The following is a 19,418-nucleotide window of genomic DNA, read 5'->3' as shown; positions in this document are numbered from 1 at the left end:
AATAACTATATATATATATATATATATATATATATATATATATATATATATACACACACACATATATATGCATTTACGAGGAAATTTATTTAAAAAGAATGGTAGAAAGTTCGCTATTTATAACCCATTGATTTGCAGGTGCTTCTAATTAGTAATAATAAAGACAGTGCATCAGACAGGGAATTTGGTGTTTTCCCTATTGAGATGCTTGAAGCCTTTTAGTTATGCAGTGCTGAATCGATAAATGAAAGAAGTTTGTGTCCAGAGTTGAGAGCCAGAGTAATTGGAAAGGGTCCCGATTTGGTAGCTAACTTGGGAGATCCTATGATGTGTTGATTGAAGTCAGTACTTGGGTGCTGTCTCTGTGGAAGGTGTAGTGTTATGGTGATGAATGCGATGGAGGAAAACTTTATGTGTCAGATAATGGGGGCAGATTCTGGCTGGATGGTGGAATAGCATTCAGAGACTAGAGCAGGTCAAGTGTCAGATGTGGCGTTGGTGTCGGGCCCAGAAAAATTTCCACATAAGAATACAGGTAAGCCGGGTGTAGTGGCTCACGCCTTTCATCCCAGCACTTTGGGAGACTGAGGCAAGAGGATTGCCTGAGCCTGGGGGTTCAGGACCAGCCTGGGCAACATGGCGAGACTTCGTCTCTACATAAATCAAAAAATTAGCTGAACATGGTGGTGCACGCCTGTAGTGGACCTACTTGGAAGGCTGAAGCGGAAGGATCGCCTAAACCCAGCAGGTCAGGGCTGCGGTGGCCGGAGCGTGCTACTGCACTCCAGCCTGGGCAACAGAGTGAGACTCCGACTCAAAAAAAAAAAAAAAAAATACAGGTAAGTAGAGAAAGTACAGATATGCCTCAGAGATATTGTGGGTTCATTCCAGACTGCCACAATGAAGCGAATATTGCAGTAATGCGAGTCATTTCTGTTTCCCGGTGCCTATATATGTGATGCTTACACTGTACTGTAGTCTATTGAATGTGTAGTAGCATATGTCCAAAAAAGTAACATCTTAATTACAAAAAGACTTATTCCCTAAAAAATGCTGATGATCATCTGAGGCTTCAGTGAACTGTAATCTTTTGGCTGGCGAAAGGTCTTGTCTCTATGTTGATGGCTGATGACTGATTGAGATGTTGCTTGCTAAAAGCTGGGGTGGCTGTGGCAGCTTCTAAAAATAAGATAACAATGAAGTTTGCTGTGTCGATTGCTTCTTCCTTTCATGAAAGCCGTCTCTGTAACCCGAGATGCTGTTTGGTAACATTTTTCAGAATTGGAGTAAAGCCTCTCAAACCTTGTTTATCAACTAAGTTTATAGAATATTCTAAATCCTTTGTCATTTCAACAGTGTTCACAGCATCTTCACCAGGAGTAGATTCCATCTCAAGAAACCACTTTTCTTTTACATAAGAAGAAACTCCTTATCCTTAACGTTTGATCATGAGACAACAGCAATTCAGTAACATCTTCAGGCTACACTTCTAGTTCTGTTGTTTCCACCGCAATTACTTCCTTCTCTGAGGTCTTCAACCCATCAAAGTCCTCCTTGAGCCTTGGAATCAGCTTCTATCCCAACTCCTGTTCATGTGGGCATTTTGACCTTCCATGAACTACAAGTCTTAATGGCATGTAGGATGGCAAATCCTTTCCAGGAAGTTTTCAGTCTGCTTTGCCCACCGCCGTTGGTGGCAGCTACAACCTTAACGAAATGTCAGCTATAACCTTATGAAATATGTTTCTTAAATAATAAGACTTGGAAGTCAGGCTTACTCCTTGATCAGTGGGCTGCAGAATGGGTGTTGTGTTAGCAGACACAAAACAGCATTAATCTCCTTGTGCATCTTCATCAGGGCTCTTGGGTGACCAGGTGTATTGTTAACGGGCAGTGATTTCTTTTTGAGTAGAAGTCTCTGTCACCCAGCTGGGGTATTGTGGCATGCTCAGAGCCACCATAGCCTCGACCTGCTGGGCTCAGGCGATCCTTCCGCCTCAGCCTTCCAAGTAGCTGAAACTACAGGTGCATGCCACCATGCCCAGCTAATTTTTTGATTTATTGTAGAGAAGAGGTCTCGTCAAGTTGCTCAGGCTGGTCTTGAACCCTTGGGCTCAGGCACTTCTCTTGCCTCTGCCTCCCAAAGTACTGGGATTATAGGTGTGAACCACTGCGCCTGGCTGCAGTGATATTTTAAAAGGAACCTTGCTTTCTGAACAATAGGTCCCAACAGTGGGCTTAAAATATTCCATAAACTATGCTATAAACAGTTGTGCTATCACCCAGGTTTTGTTATTTCATTTACAGAGCACAGTTGGAGTAGATTTAGCATTATTCTTAAGGGCCCTAGGATTTTCAGAATGGTAAATGAGCATTGGCTTTTGAACGCAGTCACCATCTGCATTAACCCCTAAGAAGAGAGCTACCCTGTCCTTTGAAGCCAGACATTGACTTCTCTCTAGCTGTGACGGTCCTAGCTGGCATCTTGCTGCATTGCCAACATTGTTTTGTCTACATTGAAAATCTGTTGTGTAGTGTAGCCACCTTCATCGGTGAACTTGCTACAGCTTCTCCATCAGCACTTGCTGCTTCACCTTGAACTTTTATTATGGAGATGGCTTCTTTTCTTAAACCTCATGAGCCAGCTTCTGCCATCTCCTCACCTCTCTCAGCCTTCACAGGTTTGAAGAGACTTAGGGCTTTGCTTTGGATTAGGCTTTGGCTTGAGGGAATATTGTGCCTATTGCGATTTTTGTATCCTGATCACTCAAACTTTATCAGCAATAAGGCTGTTGTGCTTTCTTGCCATTTGTGTGTCCACTGAGGTCGCACTTTTAATTTCCGTCTGGAACTTTCCCTCTGTGTTTACAACTTGGCTAACTGTTTGGCTCAAGAGGCCTAGCTTTTGTCCTGTGTCAGTTTCTGACATGTCTCTCACAGCAAGCTGAATCATGTCTAGCTTTTGTTTTAAATTGAGACGTGCGACTCCTTTTTTCACTTGAATACTTAGAGGCCATTGCTGGTTTATTAATTGCCCTCATTTCAACATTGTTGAGTCTCAGGGAAGACACAGCATAGGGAGGCCCGAGGAGAGAAGGCCAGAGATGGGATAGAGACAGATCAGGGGAGCAGTTGGAACACACACAACATTCATCCATTGAGTTTGTCATCTTGTGCAGGGATGGTTCATGGTGCTCCAAGACATTCCCAATAGTAATATCAAAGATCACTGATCACAGATTTCTAGATTACAGTGGAAAAGTTGGAAATATTGCAGGAGTTGCCAAAATAAAACAGAGACATGGAGCAAACACATGCTGTTGAAAAAATGGGGGACAAAACTTCAACTTGTAAAAATTGCAGTCTCCACAAAGCACAATAAAGCAAAAAGTGCAATGAAATGAAGTATGCCTGTATTTTAGATGGCGATAACACCATAAACATGAGAGAGAGAGAGAGAGATGGTAGTGTTTGAAATGATTTTAATTCCTAGCTAAAGACTTTAGCTTAAATCCATTAAGTATTGTGGATCCAATGAAGGTTTTGAACAATGAAACTGATGTTGGTCAGTATCATAAATACTCATCCAGAGCATTTCCAGGCATCATATTAGCCATCAGGTGTTGGGTCAGGCAAGGCAGGGTTCAACATCAGTGGCAGCAGGTGCTGTCCGTTGACAGTCAAGGTCTAACTTAGTTTCCTTTCTGGAAACTTTTTGTTCTGATGATGATAATACCGACCACTTATTGGTTGATTTCTATGTTGCATGCACTGTGCTAAGTGACTTATTCTGAGGTAAATATATATTATTGATTCCTGTTTTACAGATGAAGAAATTGAGATTTAGCAGAGGTTAAATACTTCACTGTAGGTCGTATGACTAATGTGTGGCAAACCTGAGATTTGGACCCCAGGGCCATCCTATTCCAAAGTCCGTTCTCCTAGTGTCACTAAATGCTGCCCTGTGGTACCTTTGTGATGATGGGACTCTGTGGAAGACATTTGTGCGCCTTACTGTGGTGTGTTCTGTGTTTGGGTGGATGTTCCTCCTCCGCTGAGCTCTGTTTTTTTTAAAGTTTAAAATTTCGAGTTGAGGCTTACTCTGTCACCCAGCATGGAGTACAGTGGCACCATCACAGCTCATCACAGCCTTGAGTTCCTGGGTTTAAGCGATCCTTCCGTCTCAGCCTCCCAAGTAGCTGGTACTGTAGGCATGTGCCACTACGCCTGGCTAATTTCTTGATTTTTTTTTTTTTTTAAAGCGATGAGGTCTCACTAAGTTACTTGGGCTGGTCTCAAACTCCTAGGCTGAAGAAGTACTCCTCCCTCAGCCTCCCAACATGCTAGGATTACAGGCATAAACCACCACGCTTGGCCCAATTATCTTGTTAATACTGCTGGTATCCCAGGCCTGGGAGAATCTTTTTTATGTTAGGTTGGATACCTCTCTTGCATTTGTAATGTATGTGTTTTCATGTACTAGAATGGGGCAGTTTTTGTACTGCTGGTTTAGCTATGCATCCGTGACCAAGATCACAGTGCCAGTAACTCTGAAATGGTAGGTGGGCTGCATGACACTCAAACCCCTTCCAGGCCAGCGTTGTCTTCCTAGGGTTAGGTGTTAAGGAAGAAATAATAGCTCTGGGATTCTTGGATGCCAGGAGAGCATGGTCAAACAAAGCTGTCATTTTTTTTCAATCCTGACCTCTGACACCACTCTCAGCTACATTCATATTGATAAACTTTTTAGTAATCTGACTTCATAGACCTTAAGCTCTATTCGCCGTCAAGGAACTACACACGTGCCAATATCCCCTGAGTTACTTGAGTTTAGAACTGCTACAACTAATAAATTATAAAAATTATTAATAATTGTTAAGAAGCACAGTACTAGTATCTGTGTTATTCTCTGTTTTCATTTTTTTTGTTTTTTTTGAGTTGGAGTTTCACTCTGTTGCCCAGACCGGAGTGCAGTGGCCGCTCCCGGCCACCGCAGCCTCGACCTGCTGGGTTCCGGCGATCCTTCTGCCTCAGCCTTCCGAGTAGCTGGAATTACAGGCACGCGCTACCACGCCCGGCTGATTTTTTTTTGATTTATTGTAGAGATGAGGTCTCACTGCCCAGGCGGGTCTCGAACCCGCGGGCTCAGGCAATCCACTCACCTCAGCCTCCCAAAGGCGCGGGATTATAGGCTGAGCCACCGAGTCCTGCTTGTTTTCAGTTTTTAAGTGCAGTTTTACATGCACCCCCCTCCTTTTTTATTGTAATCCACTCTAAACTGTCTTATGTCTCAAACCTCTAAATTTGTCTGATTGATGTGACTACTTAAAGCCAGTTAAATAGAGTTAAAGCATGGTGTTGAGGGGGCTTCATTTATGGATTCCCAAAAGGAGTTCAGATTGTGGAATCATAAATTCGACAAATTACAAGAAAAGATATGCGTATGGTTATAAGAACGTGCATTTACACTTAGAGGAAAAAGTGGCAAGCTCTCTGTTAAAATGTTTAATGATTATAGGTCAAAGAGATAATAGTTTTCTTTTGTTTTCACATCTACAATATGTTTTCTATAATGAGCATGTATTTCTCATATATTTTAAAAACAATCTTGAATCCATAGCCTAGACAAAGCAGGAGTGTATGAATATGTGTGTTATTTTTAGCTCTCGAGGCTAAAATATTCAGTGGTGATATTGGGAATAGTACCATACTGAGAGCGAGTGAATACCAAGGCTTGGCACACAAAAGCTCGGATTGGGGTCCTTGTTATTTTTGTTTTTGCTTATTATAGCTAAGCTAATCTTGTCTCATCTGATGGTTGGTATTTTATTTTGTTGAACAAAGTATCTTATCTCATCTGATGGTATTTTATTTTGTTGAACAAAGTAGTATCATCAGCCTGTTAGTCCATAACAGGGCATGAGAAGGTGATGACTTTTGAATTTGCTGTTTAATGCCAGTGAATTCACTTTAATGATATCTGTTGTCGGTGCTTTCTGAAAAACTATTAAACCAGGAAGATACTGTCGACCTACTAATCTGTCCATCTTTTTGCATTGGCTTATTATTGGAGTTTAACAACTTCATTGTGCTTTGGATTTGAATTTTAAATAAGACACAATTAAAGTAAGCAGTTTAGATCAAAACTTAACAGTAGTTATCTCTGGGTTCTGTCATCAAGTAATTTTAAGAGTACTTACAAAATAAAAACAAAGCACTCATAGATGTTTAGTTTCTGCTCTTAGCTGTGTCAAAATAAAAGGTGGGAGAACATACTGTCATCGTGGAAAGGCAGCATCGTGTGGTCATGTTTCAGGAGGGTGGTTTCTTCTGAAATGCTGCTTTGCTAATCCTTGGGGAGATTTGGCTGGGAGCATGCAATTATTACATTTTTATCCACAGAATGGTCTAAAGTTGGCATCATATCCTCATGGTTGCCAGAGGCAACACACTGATTTAATTTGTGCCCCCATGGCAGACATTTTTAAATAATTTTAGTGATTTTTTTTTTCCTGATGCTACTTTTTTGGGTTTCCTTTCTAATCTCCTACTTTTAGTTCCTCCCCATCCTCTCTGATTTCATCCCTCCTGAGTTTTGAAGCATCTACTGTTGGTTGAGAGAGTCGAATAAGGGAGGGCCCAGACAGTTGTCCGGGAAGGAAGCCACACTGGTGTCCCTGGCACATTCAGGCAATGTGGGCGGAATGCTTTCATGGTGCATCTTCTTAAAGATGGTCAAAAACAGAACAAATCTTTTTTTTTTTTAAGAGAATCTCGCTTTGTTACTGAGAATGGAATGCAGTGGCCTGGTCACAGCTCACTGTAGCTTCGAAATCCTGGGCTCAAGTGATCCTCCTGCCTCAGCCTCCCATGTAGCTGGGACTACAGGCATGCACCACGGTGGCCAGCTAATTTTTTAAACTATTTTCTAGAGTCAGTGTCTCACTGTGTTGCCAGTCCAGTCTCAAGCTCCTGGTCTCAAGTGATCCCCCACCTGGGCCTCCCAGAGTGCTGGGATTATAGGCATGAGCCTTTGGGCCTGTCCCAGAACAATTTGGACATATTTGAAACCCAGCATGAAGCCTGAGAAAGAGGACCCTAGGAGAGCAGCATTTGGGGGATTTTGAATTCTTTTGGTGTAAAATTGAGATTTCTCGAAATCTCTCCTCCGCTTTCTATTTCCTGTTTTACCTCTGATATTTATTTGGGTATACTGACTGTTTAACATGGAACATCACCAGGTGGACATCATTCGAGTGTGAACATCTCTTCGCCTGGCTTAAGGGTCTCAGAAGCACTAGGATAGAGCTGCCTGCTCCTTCAAGAGCTGGCCAGTGTTCCCTCCCCGCTGCTGTAGGCCAGGCCCCCTCTTTGTATTACATAAGGACTTTAAAATGGCATGCTTTTCTAAGCAGTGCTTTGCACATGCAGACATCATTTTTATGGAATAGATGTTTATTTTATAAGTACACCCTTGAGATACTCAGGATGGGGGAGAAAAAAGTGTAATTCTTAAACTCATTGTGTCTAGAAGTTCAGACTTTTTTTTTTTTTTAATGTGCAGAGTGGACACAAATATCTACCAGATATCTTCGGGAGCAACTAGCCAAGATTTCTGAGTTTTACCACATGACCTCCAGCACGGGCGATGGCCCTGTCCCTGTGCCACCAGAGGTGGAGCAAGCCATGAGGCAGTGGGAATACAATGAAAAGCTGGCATTTCATATGTTCCAGGTAACCTTTCCATGACAGGCAAGGCCATGTGGTGTGCTCTAGTTCTGTGTTCTGGTGGTTAAATTGTATCTTTATTTCAACCAGTGCATTCAAAGAAAGCAATCTGACATTTCTCACATTGAGTTGTGTTCAAGGTAACACATCCGCCTTGGGATGACAACTTATTATACATATTGATTTCCAACTGTCAATCATGTTAGCTCTCTTAGTGCCATTAATTACTTTGTAATTGTGCTATTAAATATAACCCTTCTACTAAACCTTTTATTTTGCAAAATTGGATGTATTTATTCAAAAACACCTTTGTGCTGATGCCTCCTATCTCATAACTGATCTCCTTTAGAGCTGAGTTGTTCCGGAGAAAGGTCATCTAGTTTGGTTCAGCTGCAGTTTAAAATGCAAACAGAATTGAGGCGGGAGTGGGGGTGGGGTGGGGTGGAAGAGGTAAGGGGTAAGGGCATTGAGGAGTGACTGAACTCTCTCACCCAGACAAGCTGGTATAAATAATATCGACCAGAAGAGGGCAATTAGTCTTTTTTTCCTGGCCATATTGGAGAAAAGGTGTCTTTAGCTGGTCTTATTACTAGCACAGACTAAGTACTTGCTCTCTTGGTCAAGGAGGAAGGGCATATGTGGTTTCTAAATTTCCCCCTTTGAGCCTTAATTACAATTCTCAGGTGGTGAGTGACTTTTTTCAAGTGCTCAAAAGTAGGAAAAAGCTTGGTCCGTTTAGGAAGTAACATACATGTGCAGAAATAAGCCATGAATATATATAAATGAAAGCATCTGAAAGATAGACTGTCATGTGGATAAAGACTTTTTTTGAAACATGCATTTACCATCTCTTATACCTTAATGGAAAATTCAGTTTTATCTCTTTGTAAAAAACATTGTAGTTAATCAATTTTTTAATTGGCAAATAAAAATTGCATTATATTTCTTTATTAGTTTAAAGTTCACTTTACTGGCCTTAACATTTTAAATTGCACTTTTTCGGTGTCTAACTTTCTGCTTTTTAATGCTAAACATTTTTAAAACTACAACTTAGCAACATGTAAATACTTTGATATCCTGCCATGTCAGTGTGGTTTCACTGTAATCTTTGAAGTACGACAACAATAATTTATCAGAATAATATCTTTACATTAATCTTTTATAACCATTGTAGTGGGCCACGGGTGATACGTAGGAGTTTCTTAGGAACAAAGTAAGATCACTTTCATATCACCAAGCTTGTTACCAGAATGAGCATAAAAGTATAGGTATCTTTTTCAGAAAATATAGCTTTTTGTTTCTATCTTGAAGATTCTTTTATTCTGTGACTCATCGTACAAAACTGTAATATGACATCAAATCTATATATGCATAGTGTCATAAAGGAATGTGTTTATTCATAAGCATGTGCATGTCTGTGAAGGCAACAGACACACGATGTTTAGAAGCCTATCAACATTAGTGGTCTGAGTAGGGGCTATGCCATCCTGTGGGGCATTCTGGAAATTTGCAAAGGGGGTCTTACTGAGTATTATTGTGTTGGTGTGTTTGTACATTGTTTTATCATAAATTACTTTCATTTCTTTATATTAGTTAGGTAACTATATTGATTTTTAAGGTTATATTTCATCTGAAGCTCACTTTAGTGGAGTTAAAGATGCTATTAAGGGGGGGCATCTGGTCTGATGGGATTTTCAAACTTTTGCTGAGATAATAGGGTGCGCAATACTTTTCTTTGTACTGATTGCCATTAACTATGTTTCCTTCTGTGAGCGTGAGTTTATACTTCCCTGAAATCTAGCCAGGGGCTTGGCAGGCCCTGGGGCTGTGAAAGCTTCAGAAAATTTCCTTTCTTGTTGGAATTAATTTTTTTCAATTTGGAGTGGATTACCAAAAAGACAAAAATAACAACAAAAAACCCCCAAAACATACCAAGAAAAACCTAGTCTTCGTTTTGTTCAGAATTTAGATTATGATTAATGAGACTGTGTTTAACAACAAAAACTGTAATAGTAAAATTCCACTTGAGCAGAAGAATGACAGTGCCCTTTTTGTTTTTTTTGGTAACATTATGAGTGTGTGATTTTTCTTTGTTCATTTAAGGAAGGAATGCTAGAAAAACATGAATATTTGACTTGGATCCTGGATGTTTTAGAAAAGATCAGACCCATGGATGATGATCTTCTTAAACTCTTGTTACCACTGATGCTGCAGGTATAGTACATGGCACCTTGAACCAGTTGATTTTATAGGGAAAAATTAGTCTGATAAGGGTGATTAGGTAAGTAGAGGTGAAAAAGGCAAAAAAAAAAAAAAAAAAAATCCTGTTGAAATGGAAGGAAAAGATGTCTTTGATGCCACGACACATGAAGTGATAAGAGCCTTTTAATAAGTTTTAGCAATCATTTGTATCAGCCCTGTTCACAGTTTTATCCATGTGTGCTTTTTAAGTAATTTCACCTACATTGATTTCCCCCATCACTGAGCTAAGCAACCAGCTTTTAAAATACTGTCTCTTTATAATAACACAGATTTCTGTGAAGACAAAATAAATCATGTCTTTTGAAGGATGTGTAGAGGATCTTCTACATTCTTGTGGTAATTCTTTGAGCTCCCAGGTGTAGGAAACTTTTTATTTTGATGACTGGTTGGAGATCTGCTTGAACTTAGGCTATCTGGATGAGATTTATTTTTAAAAAGAATGTCTCGGATAGTACATGCATTTGATAAATGAAGCAATTTGAGAGTGCCCAGGGGGCCGCAATTCTCCCTCTCACTCTGAGACACTCCCCAGAGACCCCACTTTACAGGTCCCGTGAATCTTTCCTGAGATAGGATACATAGGACTTGCACTGTCCATTACAATAGCCACCAGCCGGGTGTGGCTGCTGAGCTCTTGAACTGTGGCTGGTACCAGTTGATGTGTACTACCCTAAGTATAACGTGCACGCCAGATTTCAGCTTTACTATGAAAAAAAGAGTGTATCATATTAGTACTTTTTGTGTTGATGATGTGTTGAGATGATGACATTTTGGATGTATCGGGCTACATAAAATACACAATTCTTCCCATATTGGCCTGTTTCTTGTTTTTTTAAATGACGACCAGAAACTTTAAAATTGTACATGTGGCTCATTCTATTTCTGTTGGACAGCACTTGGTTTATACCTTTGAAGGTGGTTTCCCCCCCGCCCTTTTTTAATGAAAGAAGTCAGTTAAAATAGTGGTTTTGCCAAGACGCATAAGATGTGACTGAAACCTGGTTTCCTTCTGCTTCCAGTATTCAGATGAGTTTGTTCAGTCAGCCTACCTGTCTCGTCGTCTTGCCTACTTTTGTGCCCGGCGTCTTTCCTTGCTGCTGAGCGATAGCCCCAACCTCCTTGCTGCCCACTCGCCCCACATGATGATAGGACCAAACAATTCGGGGATCGGGGCCCCCAGCCCTGGCCCCCCCGGCCCTGGCATGAGCCCTGTGCAGCTGGCCTTCTCAGATTTTCTCTCCTGCGCACAGCACGGTCCCCTGGTTTATGGACTTAGTTGCATGTTGCAGGTAAGTCCTTGGTCCTTGTTATCTTATGTTAAAATTCAGTGTGGGAAAGAGTCGGGTTGGGAATGGCATTTTCAACTCCCAGGTTGAAATCTCGCCACTCTCGTGGTTTCCTCCCCAAGTAAGTTATTGAGTGAAATTTCACGTTTTTATTTCCCTATATTGGATCAAGCTGAGAGAAGATTTGTAGCAACCATGTTGAAGAAAGTTATTGTGATTGTCCTTTATTAGAGTCATTAAGCAGTCCAATTAAAAATCCTTCAGGAAACCCACAGAATAGTCAGCTGTGTTATTGTTCTTCTGGAAAGACAGCTTCCTCCAGACAGCATTCTTTATCTTCCTCAGCTCGTGTCTTGAGTTGTTTGCCTCTCTTTGTGTTTCTTTAAAATCCAAGTCACGCATCAGGCTCTGTTCATCCTCTAAGCTTGTGCAGCCCTGCAGCATCCAGTAATATGCTGGTCATTGGGGTGATATGATCGGGAATATCAGGTATGAGATAGCCGCCTCCAGAGGAGCTCTTAGCTTGGTGTTCAGTTTGCATTTCTTGAGCTCTGAATGTGTCTTGCTCTTTACTGAGGGGCTTTGGAACAGAGCTGTCCCTGAAGACATGGTCTGCACTCCGGCAGAGTTGACTGTCTCGTTGGGAAGGCAGGGTCACAAATGGGCAGTTTTCATTCCAGGGTCTAATGGAGAGGGGGCTATAGCAGTTGAAAAGGGGAAATTCTAGCCCAACTTACAATTCAGGGAGACTTTATGACAGAAGTTTCTATGTCCTTATAATATCTGTTAAAACAATATAAAGAGGTGGTAAGAGTGTTCCTGGCAGAGGGAACAGCATGGGGAAAGATCCAGAGGGCTGTTCAGTCTTCTTGTATGCAGGTTGTATTAATGGGGCATGAAGTATGAGGTCTCTTGGGGGCCAGGGTGTAGAAGACCCCCCTATAGGCCTTACGCTTGGGATGTCACCAGAGGGCTTCATTGGGGAAGTGGTACATTGTGGTCAGTTTGTAGCTTAGTTACGTTGTTTTGGCCACAGTCAAGGGAAGAGTTGTGGGAGTGGCGAGGAAGGAACGAAGGAGACAGGGTAAAGACATCGATATGGAAGCATTTTGGTCAGTTCGGTTTTGGACTGTTTAGTCCTTTATGACCTTTGAATGGATGTGTTCAAGAGGTTGTTACACATCTGATTCTGATGGTTAGGGCAGACAGTTGGCCAGATGTTTGGATTTGAATTATTCAAGGTCTCTAGGTTGACCAAAGCCCCAAGAGGGGGTGAGATTGCCTGAAGAGTTTGCAGTGAGCCTGAGGAACAGGAGTGCTTAAAAGGTGTCCAGAGGGGATGCCTGTGGAGGAGACCAGGAAGGTTGGCCAGAGCAGAGAGAGAACAGGGAGAGAGTATTGTTCTAGAAACAAGGGTGATGAGGTTAACAGTAATACTGTCATAGTTGGATTTTCATGGTAAGAGCATTGATGATGTTCTAGGTAGTGTTCTAAGTTGTAACCTATGTTATTAAATCATTTAGTTGTCAGCACTGACCTGTGAGGTGAGAGCCATTATTATTCTCTACCATTAGGAATGCATAGATAGGTTGCAGAACAAGTGAGGGCTTAATTAAATATGAGCTCTCATATCTAGTGTACATCTAGGAGCAGCAGCATATCACAGGGGTCTGAGCACGTGTGCTAGAGTTAAACTTGGCCTGGTTACTAATCTGCTCTGTGGCCCATTTTTGTCTTTGGTGAAATTGGGGAATGACACCACCTAGTTCTTGGGGTTATTTTGATATATAGGCAAGATGGTCCTATAAGTACTTCTGGTGGAGAAAAAATTGTCAACAAGGGTCTAGGTCAAGGGCAGGCAAGCTACGATCCATGAGCCAAGTCCAGCTTCCAAGCTAAGGATAGGTTTTACATGTACTGGGTTTTTCAGACAAAACAGATAGGAAGAAATATGTGACATAAACTATTGGTGGTGTGCTCAGCTTAAAACATTTACTGTTTGGCTTTTTATAGGAAAGGTGTGCTGACCTATGGCCCAGGGTTATAGCATTTATAAAGCTACTATTTTGGTGTTATTTGAGAGATGTGTGTGTGTTTAAGTAATCATTTTTTTAGTTTTCATAAGCTTACAAATTACATATTCTAATCATCTTATGTTTTGAATTGCATGAAGAAAATTGACTTAAGTGATGATTTTTGAGTGATGATTACCGCATTTTTATTAAGTTCCCTGGGTTTCCTGTGTTGGAATGTTAGCTTATAAATTATAATATTCCTTGATTTCTCAATAGCTATACTTCCTCCTTTTCAAATTAACAATCTGTAGTTTTGTCTGTCTTATTTGAAAAGTTGAGAACGAGCCGGGCTCAGTGGCTCAGCCTGTAATCCCGCACCTTTGGGAGGCTGAGGTGAGTGGATTGCCTGAGCCTGCGAGTTCGATACCCTCCTGGGCAGCGAGACCTCATCTCTACAATAAATCAAAAAATCAGCCGGGCGTGGTAGCGCATGCCTGTAATTCCAGCTACTTGGAAGGCTGAGGCGGAAGGATCACCGGAGCCCAGCAGGTCGAGGCTGCGGTGGCCGGAAGCGGCCACTGCACTCCAGTCTGGGTGGCAGAGTGAGACTCCAACTCAAAAAAAAAAAAGTTGAGAATGAGGTAAGATGCTTGTATTTTTAACTTGCTGGTAAGAAACTATAATATAGTAGTGACAAGGTGTCACTTTTACAGTTTAGCTGTCCTTACACTTATTTTTCCGGTTTTATTTCCAGACTGTCACTCTCTGTTGCCCAAGTGCCTTGGTGTGGAATTATTCCACAAATGAAAATAAGAGTGCGAACCCGGGCTCACCCCTGGATCTGCTGCAGGTGGCACCCTCCAGCCTCCCCATGCCTGGTGGGAACACAGCTTTCAACCAGCAGGTAGGCCCTCCTCTTTCAGCGGCTGGATGGGGGTTCTCATTCCTGAGAGGCATCAGGACAGAGGGAGCAAACCCTGGGTTTTAGTATTTCAGATGCTTGGGTGCCATTTCCAGCTCTGCCCCCTAACTCTCTGGGTGACCTTGGAGAGGTATTTAACCGCTCAGAACCACAGACGTTCACAAAAGTTTTGTTTCTTTTCACTGTCTTTCTGGACAGTTCATGTTTAGAGTTCTGCCACTCAGGCAGTGATGATGGTGGTGGTTCTAACACATGACCTTGGCTCCTGTGGTGGTTGGTGATATTGAGTAATGAGTACATGTTCTTTTTTTTTTTTTTTTTTTTTGAGTTGGAGTCTCACTCTGTCGCCCATGCTCACAGCCACTGCAGCCTCGACCTGCTGGGCTCAAGTGATCCTTCCGTCTCAGCCTTCCAAGTAGCTGGAACCACAGACACATGCCACCATGCCCAGCTAATTTTTTGATTTATTGTGGAGATGAGGTCTCGCCAAGTTGCCCAGGCTGGTCTCAAACCTGTGGGCTCAGGCAATCCTCTCACCTTGGCCTCCCAAAGTGCTGGGATTATAGGTGTGAGTCACTGCCCCTGGCCAGGTATATGTTCTTATTAGCGCTGGGCTATTTGTTTCAAAGACTTATGCAACTTGAACAATAGAATTGTGGTTAGTATTTAGAATAAGACCCCTGTCTTTTACCAAGCAGTTTTCTTAAATTAATAAAACATTGCCAGTTGCTTTCACACATAGAAGAATGGCTGAAAGTGAATATTTTAGAACTTCACCTTTCCATTTGGTATCCTAAAAAATGGCACTTGTCAACATTTTTTGCAAGCATTTATTTTTATTAGGATTTCTTCTTGAAGACTGGCATTAAATCACCAGTTGTAAGTTTTAAAAATGTACTTCTCAGGCACTAGGCTGCAGTTCCTACAAGTCCATCAAGGCTGTAGTTTACCATAATACCCGACTCATGCAGAAAAACCCGACATGATTTAGACAGCCCCAGTGACTTCTCAAGCACAAGTTAATCAGCTGCCATTATCTTCCAGGTTCGGGCAAGGATTTATGAAGTAGAACAACAGATAAAACAAAGGGGCCGTGCGGTGGAAGTTCGGTGGTCTTTTGATAAGTGCCAAGAGTCAACAGCAGGTACAAAACACAGCAGGCAAATGAGTACTTTCGAATGTTGGACTTTCTGTCATGTTTTTGATTCTTGTAAACTATTCCATATGAATCAGGAGGCTTTTTTTTGGAGTCAGGGTCTCACTCTGTTGCCCAAGCTGGAGTGCGGTGGCATGATCACAGCTCACTGCAACCTCACCCTGGGCTCAGGTGATTCTTTTGCCTCAGCCTCCTGAGTAGTTGGGACTATGGGTAGACACCACCATGCCTGGCTAGTTTTTAAAATTTTTTTTGTAGAGATAAGGTCTTGCTGTGCTACCCAGGCTGGTCTCGAACTCTTGGGCTCCCGCAATCTTCCTGCCTTGGTCTCCCAAAGTGCTGGCATTACAGGTGTGAGCCACCACGCTCAGCCAGGAGCTTTTTGACAGAGCCACCCAGTGGATTTTGAGGACATTCTTCAGCTTATAGACGGAAGGTTTAAGTTCTGACTGTCTTGAATGTCAAGTTTGGTTTTGTTGTCAGTTCTTTGATAGTACATGCTGAGATGATACATTCCTTTTGCCTCAGCTACAGTGATGATTTTGTACTATGCTGTTGTGACTTTTTTGGCCTCTTTAACCACTTGCTTAATTTTCTACATCCAGGGGTGACTATTAGCCGGGTTTTGCACACGTTGGAAGTTTTGGATCGTCACTGTTTTGACCGAACTGATTCCAGCAATTCAATGGAGACACTTTATCATAAGATTTTCTGGGCAAACCAAAACAAAGATAACCAAGAGGTAGTCAATATTTCTTCTCTTCTTTTTGCCTTCTATTTTCTTAGCATATTTTCTTCTTTCTCTTTCAGGTAACTCTGGCAAAATCTCTTCTTTGCAGTGTATTCTCTTATTAAGGCACATTCACTTTGAAATCATCCTGTTATTGGGCTGAGATGACCCACTGTTATTAAAATGAAGTTTCCATGAGCTGGTCCACCTAGGTATATTGGTTGGAAAGATTTTTCATGGTTATTTTACCATCACTCTCCAATTTTAACTTTAGCAAAATATCCCTCATCTAGCAATTGGATTTTATACTATGGTTTGGCATTAATTTATGGGGAATGCATTTTTATACTTCATACAGCAGAGGGCAGTGCATGAATACTTGTGGTCATGGTCTTTGAAAATCCTTAGGGCAAAGTAACCAGTAGAACAATACGTGTGTGGTATGTGTATGTGTACATATATATTTATATCTATCTCGGAGGGGGGGGGAAAGAGAGAGAAGGGAATTTATTTTAAGGAATTGGCTCATGTGATTATGGGGCTAGCAAATTGGAAATGTACAGGGCAGGCTGAGTCTGAAGGCAGTTTTGAGACAGAATTCTTTCTTCCTGTGGGGACCTCAGTTTTTAAGACTTTCAGCTGACTGGATTTGACCCACACATATGTTATGGAGGATAATCTACTTAAAGTCTACTTATTTAAATCTTAATCACATCCAGGAATCCAATTATTCACATCCAGAAATTCAATTATTCTTTTTCCTCAACTTTATTTTTATTTCTTTGAGGAGAAATAAAAAACTTGTCTTCTTTTCATACAGAAAACTGCTATAGTGTATCTAGCTTGTGCTAGGCACCAGGAATGCCGAGGTACGTATTCAGACACCTGTAGTACCTTAGTTCATTGATTAAGTGTATCTTTGATTTTCCACTAGCCTATGGGAATGCACATATGGAAAGAAGAGATGAAACAACAGCCAAAAACCTTTCTTATCTTAACCTTATGTGAGCCTGAGATGTATTCCAGATTATTTTTCTTTTTAAGATAATTTGTGAGTCATCACCCCGCTTCTCAAAGATATGGTGCCAACTAGGAATCAGAATGTTGAGAGCAAGGGACATGGAGTGAATTTTTTATTTTTTATTTTTTTTGAGTTGGAGTCTCACTCTGTCGCCCAGACTGGAGTGCAGTGGCCACTCCCGGCCACCGCAACCTCGACCTGCTGGGCTCCGGCGAGCCTTCCGCCTCAGCCTTCCAAGTAGCTGGAACTACAGGCGTGCACTACCACGCCCGGCTAATTTTTGATTTATTGTAAAAATGAGGTCTTGCCAAGTTGCCAGGCGGGTCTTGAACCCGTGGGCTCAGGCAATCCACTCACCTTGGCCTCCCAGAGTTCTGGGATTACAGACTGAGCCACTGAGCCCAGCCATGGAGTGAATTTTTAAACTCATTCTGAGTTTCATTAGAAATGCCTCAATCTTCCTATAGAGTGCTGATTATAACCTGCTTATTGTGGCAGGGTAGTGTTCCTGTCCTCTTTTGGGGTAGAAACTACAGTCTATGTGTTTGTACTAAGGACTTTATTATTTTTTTTTTAGATAAAAAGGCTACAAGAGTACTAAGGTTTTCAATACACAGTGAGTTTAATACAGCTGAGTTATCTGAAAAGGAATGGGTAGGGCTACCTAAAATTCAAGGTGTGTTTTGGATCGCTAAGTTTCCCGCACTAAGTGTTGAGTGAAAACTACCTTGTTCCCTAGTTGAGGGGGTTAACAAGTTCACAGAACCACTTGGTTTTGTGGCTGGCCTGACTATAGGGCTTTATATTGAGTGAAATGGCTCCCTTTGGGATTATTGCCTCCTTTACCCACGAAGACCCAAGTTACAGCATTCTCAAGGGAAAAGGATAAGAACAGTGTTTTCTCAAGGGCAGAAAGTATGCTGTGGTATTTCTGAATAAAATCACTCTGTGGGGGGGTCTCTCTACAGCACAGGTGGCTCCATTGTATTGGCTTGAGATGGGGCTGTTGTAATTCCAAGGAGGAGTTACTAGAACTTCTGTGTAGATCACATTTTGACAACTTCTTTTATCTGTTTTTTTTTTTTTTTTTGAGTTGGAGTCTCACTCGGTCGCCCAGGCTGGAGTGCAGTGGCACACTCATGGCCACCCCAGCATCAACATGCTGGGCTCAGGAGATCCTTCTGCCTCAGCTTTCCAAGTAACTGGAATTATAGGCACTTCTCACCAGACCTGGCAAATTTTTTTTTTTTTTTTGATTTATTTTGGAGATGAGGTCTTGCCGAGTTGTCCAGGCTGGCCTCGAACCCATGGGTTCCGGCAGTCCCCCTCACCTTGGCCTCCTAAAGTGCTGGGATTACACCGCGCCTGGCCTTGTCTGAGTTTTACGGTGAACTTAATTATTATGGTATTCTAGATATTGAAGTTATAATTAAGTGTGTATTGGGAGTTTTTAGTTTAAAAAAAAACAAAAAAACCTCTTGGAACTGAGAAGTTATGTGGCAAATGTGTGGAGATCACTGCTCCTAGCTGCTTCTGCATGAGTGGCTTCTCTACCTGGGATGAGGGAGGCGCAGGCCACTAGAGGGCAGCAAGTGTCCAGGGCTGAGGGTCCTCAGGACTCTGGGAGCAAATACATCCTTGGGAGGAAGGTCAGTGTCACCCATTTAGCAGTAACTGTTTTGATTGTTGAGTCAACTTCGGAGAGATTTGATGTGAGCGAGTGGTTGCTTTGCGGTTGATATGCTGCTTTATGTATAAGGCAAAAACTACATTTTAAACCTATAATTCATACTGGTCACCTTTTCTAGGCTGGCAGAAAGGATAACTGAATAGTCAGACCCTTCTGTAATATTTAACATTAAATCAGTTTTTAAAGGGTGATTTTGGTATCTGTGTGTGTGTGTGTGTGTGTGTGTGTGTGTGTGTGTGTGTGTGTGTGTAGGTATCAAGGTGTGTAATCCAATGACATGTAAGCCAATGCAATTCAATGACAAAGTGTTTTCTATTTACTCTTTATCAGGGGTCACTGTTTTCTTGTCTTTCGAGTCACTTTATATGTTTCTGGAACTCATGTATGAGCTGCAGCACTATGTTTTGTTCTTTTGAATCAGGGATCACACTCTGTTACCTGGGCTGGAGTACAGTGGCATGGTCATGACGATCATGGCTTACGGCAGCCTCGACCTCCTGGGCTCAGACGATTTTTCCACCTCAGTGTCCAGAGTAGCTGGGGCAACTGGTGCATGCCATCATGCCTGGCTAGTTTATGAGTGTGTGTGTGTGTGTGTGTGTGTGTAT

The 19,418-nt window shown here is 41.9% G+C and overlaps 1 protein-coding gene across 1 annotated transcript in view; it reads left to right on the top strand.

Annotated features, from left to right (window-relative positions):
* Window positions 1-19,418, top strand: part of MED12L (mediator complex subunit 12 like) — a gene marked incomplete at its 3' end in the record, with an annotated part of 335,349 nt that overhangs the window by 69,580 nt on the left and 246,351 nt on the right. The window contains exons 5-10 of the mRNA XM_008057491.2: window positions 7,565-7,734; window positions 9,832-9,942; window positions 11,010-11,279; window positions 14,046-14,195; window positions 15,258-15,357; window positions 15,975-16,111. Of these exons, the coding sequence (XP_008055682.1) occupies window positions 7,565-7,734; window positions 9,832-9,942; window positions 11,010-11,279; window positions 14,046-14,195; window positions 15,258-15,357; window positions 15,975-16,111 (938 nt within the window). The remainder of the gene's footprint in view (window positions 1-7,564; window positions 7,735-9,831; window positions 9,943-11,009; window positions 11,280-14,045; window positions 14,196-15,257; window positions 15,358-15,974; window positions 16,112-19,418) is intronic.

This window comes from Carlito syrichta, unplaced genomic scaffold (genome assembly GCF_000164805.1).
Source record: "Carlito syrichta isolate Samal-C Ts95f unplaced genomic scaffold, Tarsius_syrichta-2.0.1 Scaffold87115, whole genome shotgun sequence".
Lineage (NCBI taxonomy): Eukaryota > Metazoa > Chordata > Mammalia > Primates > Tarsiidae > Carlito > Carlito syrichta.
This window is presented reverse-complemented; position numbering and strand designations above follow the sequence as displayed.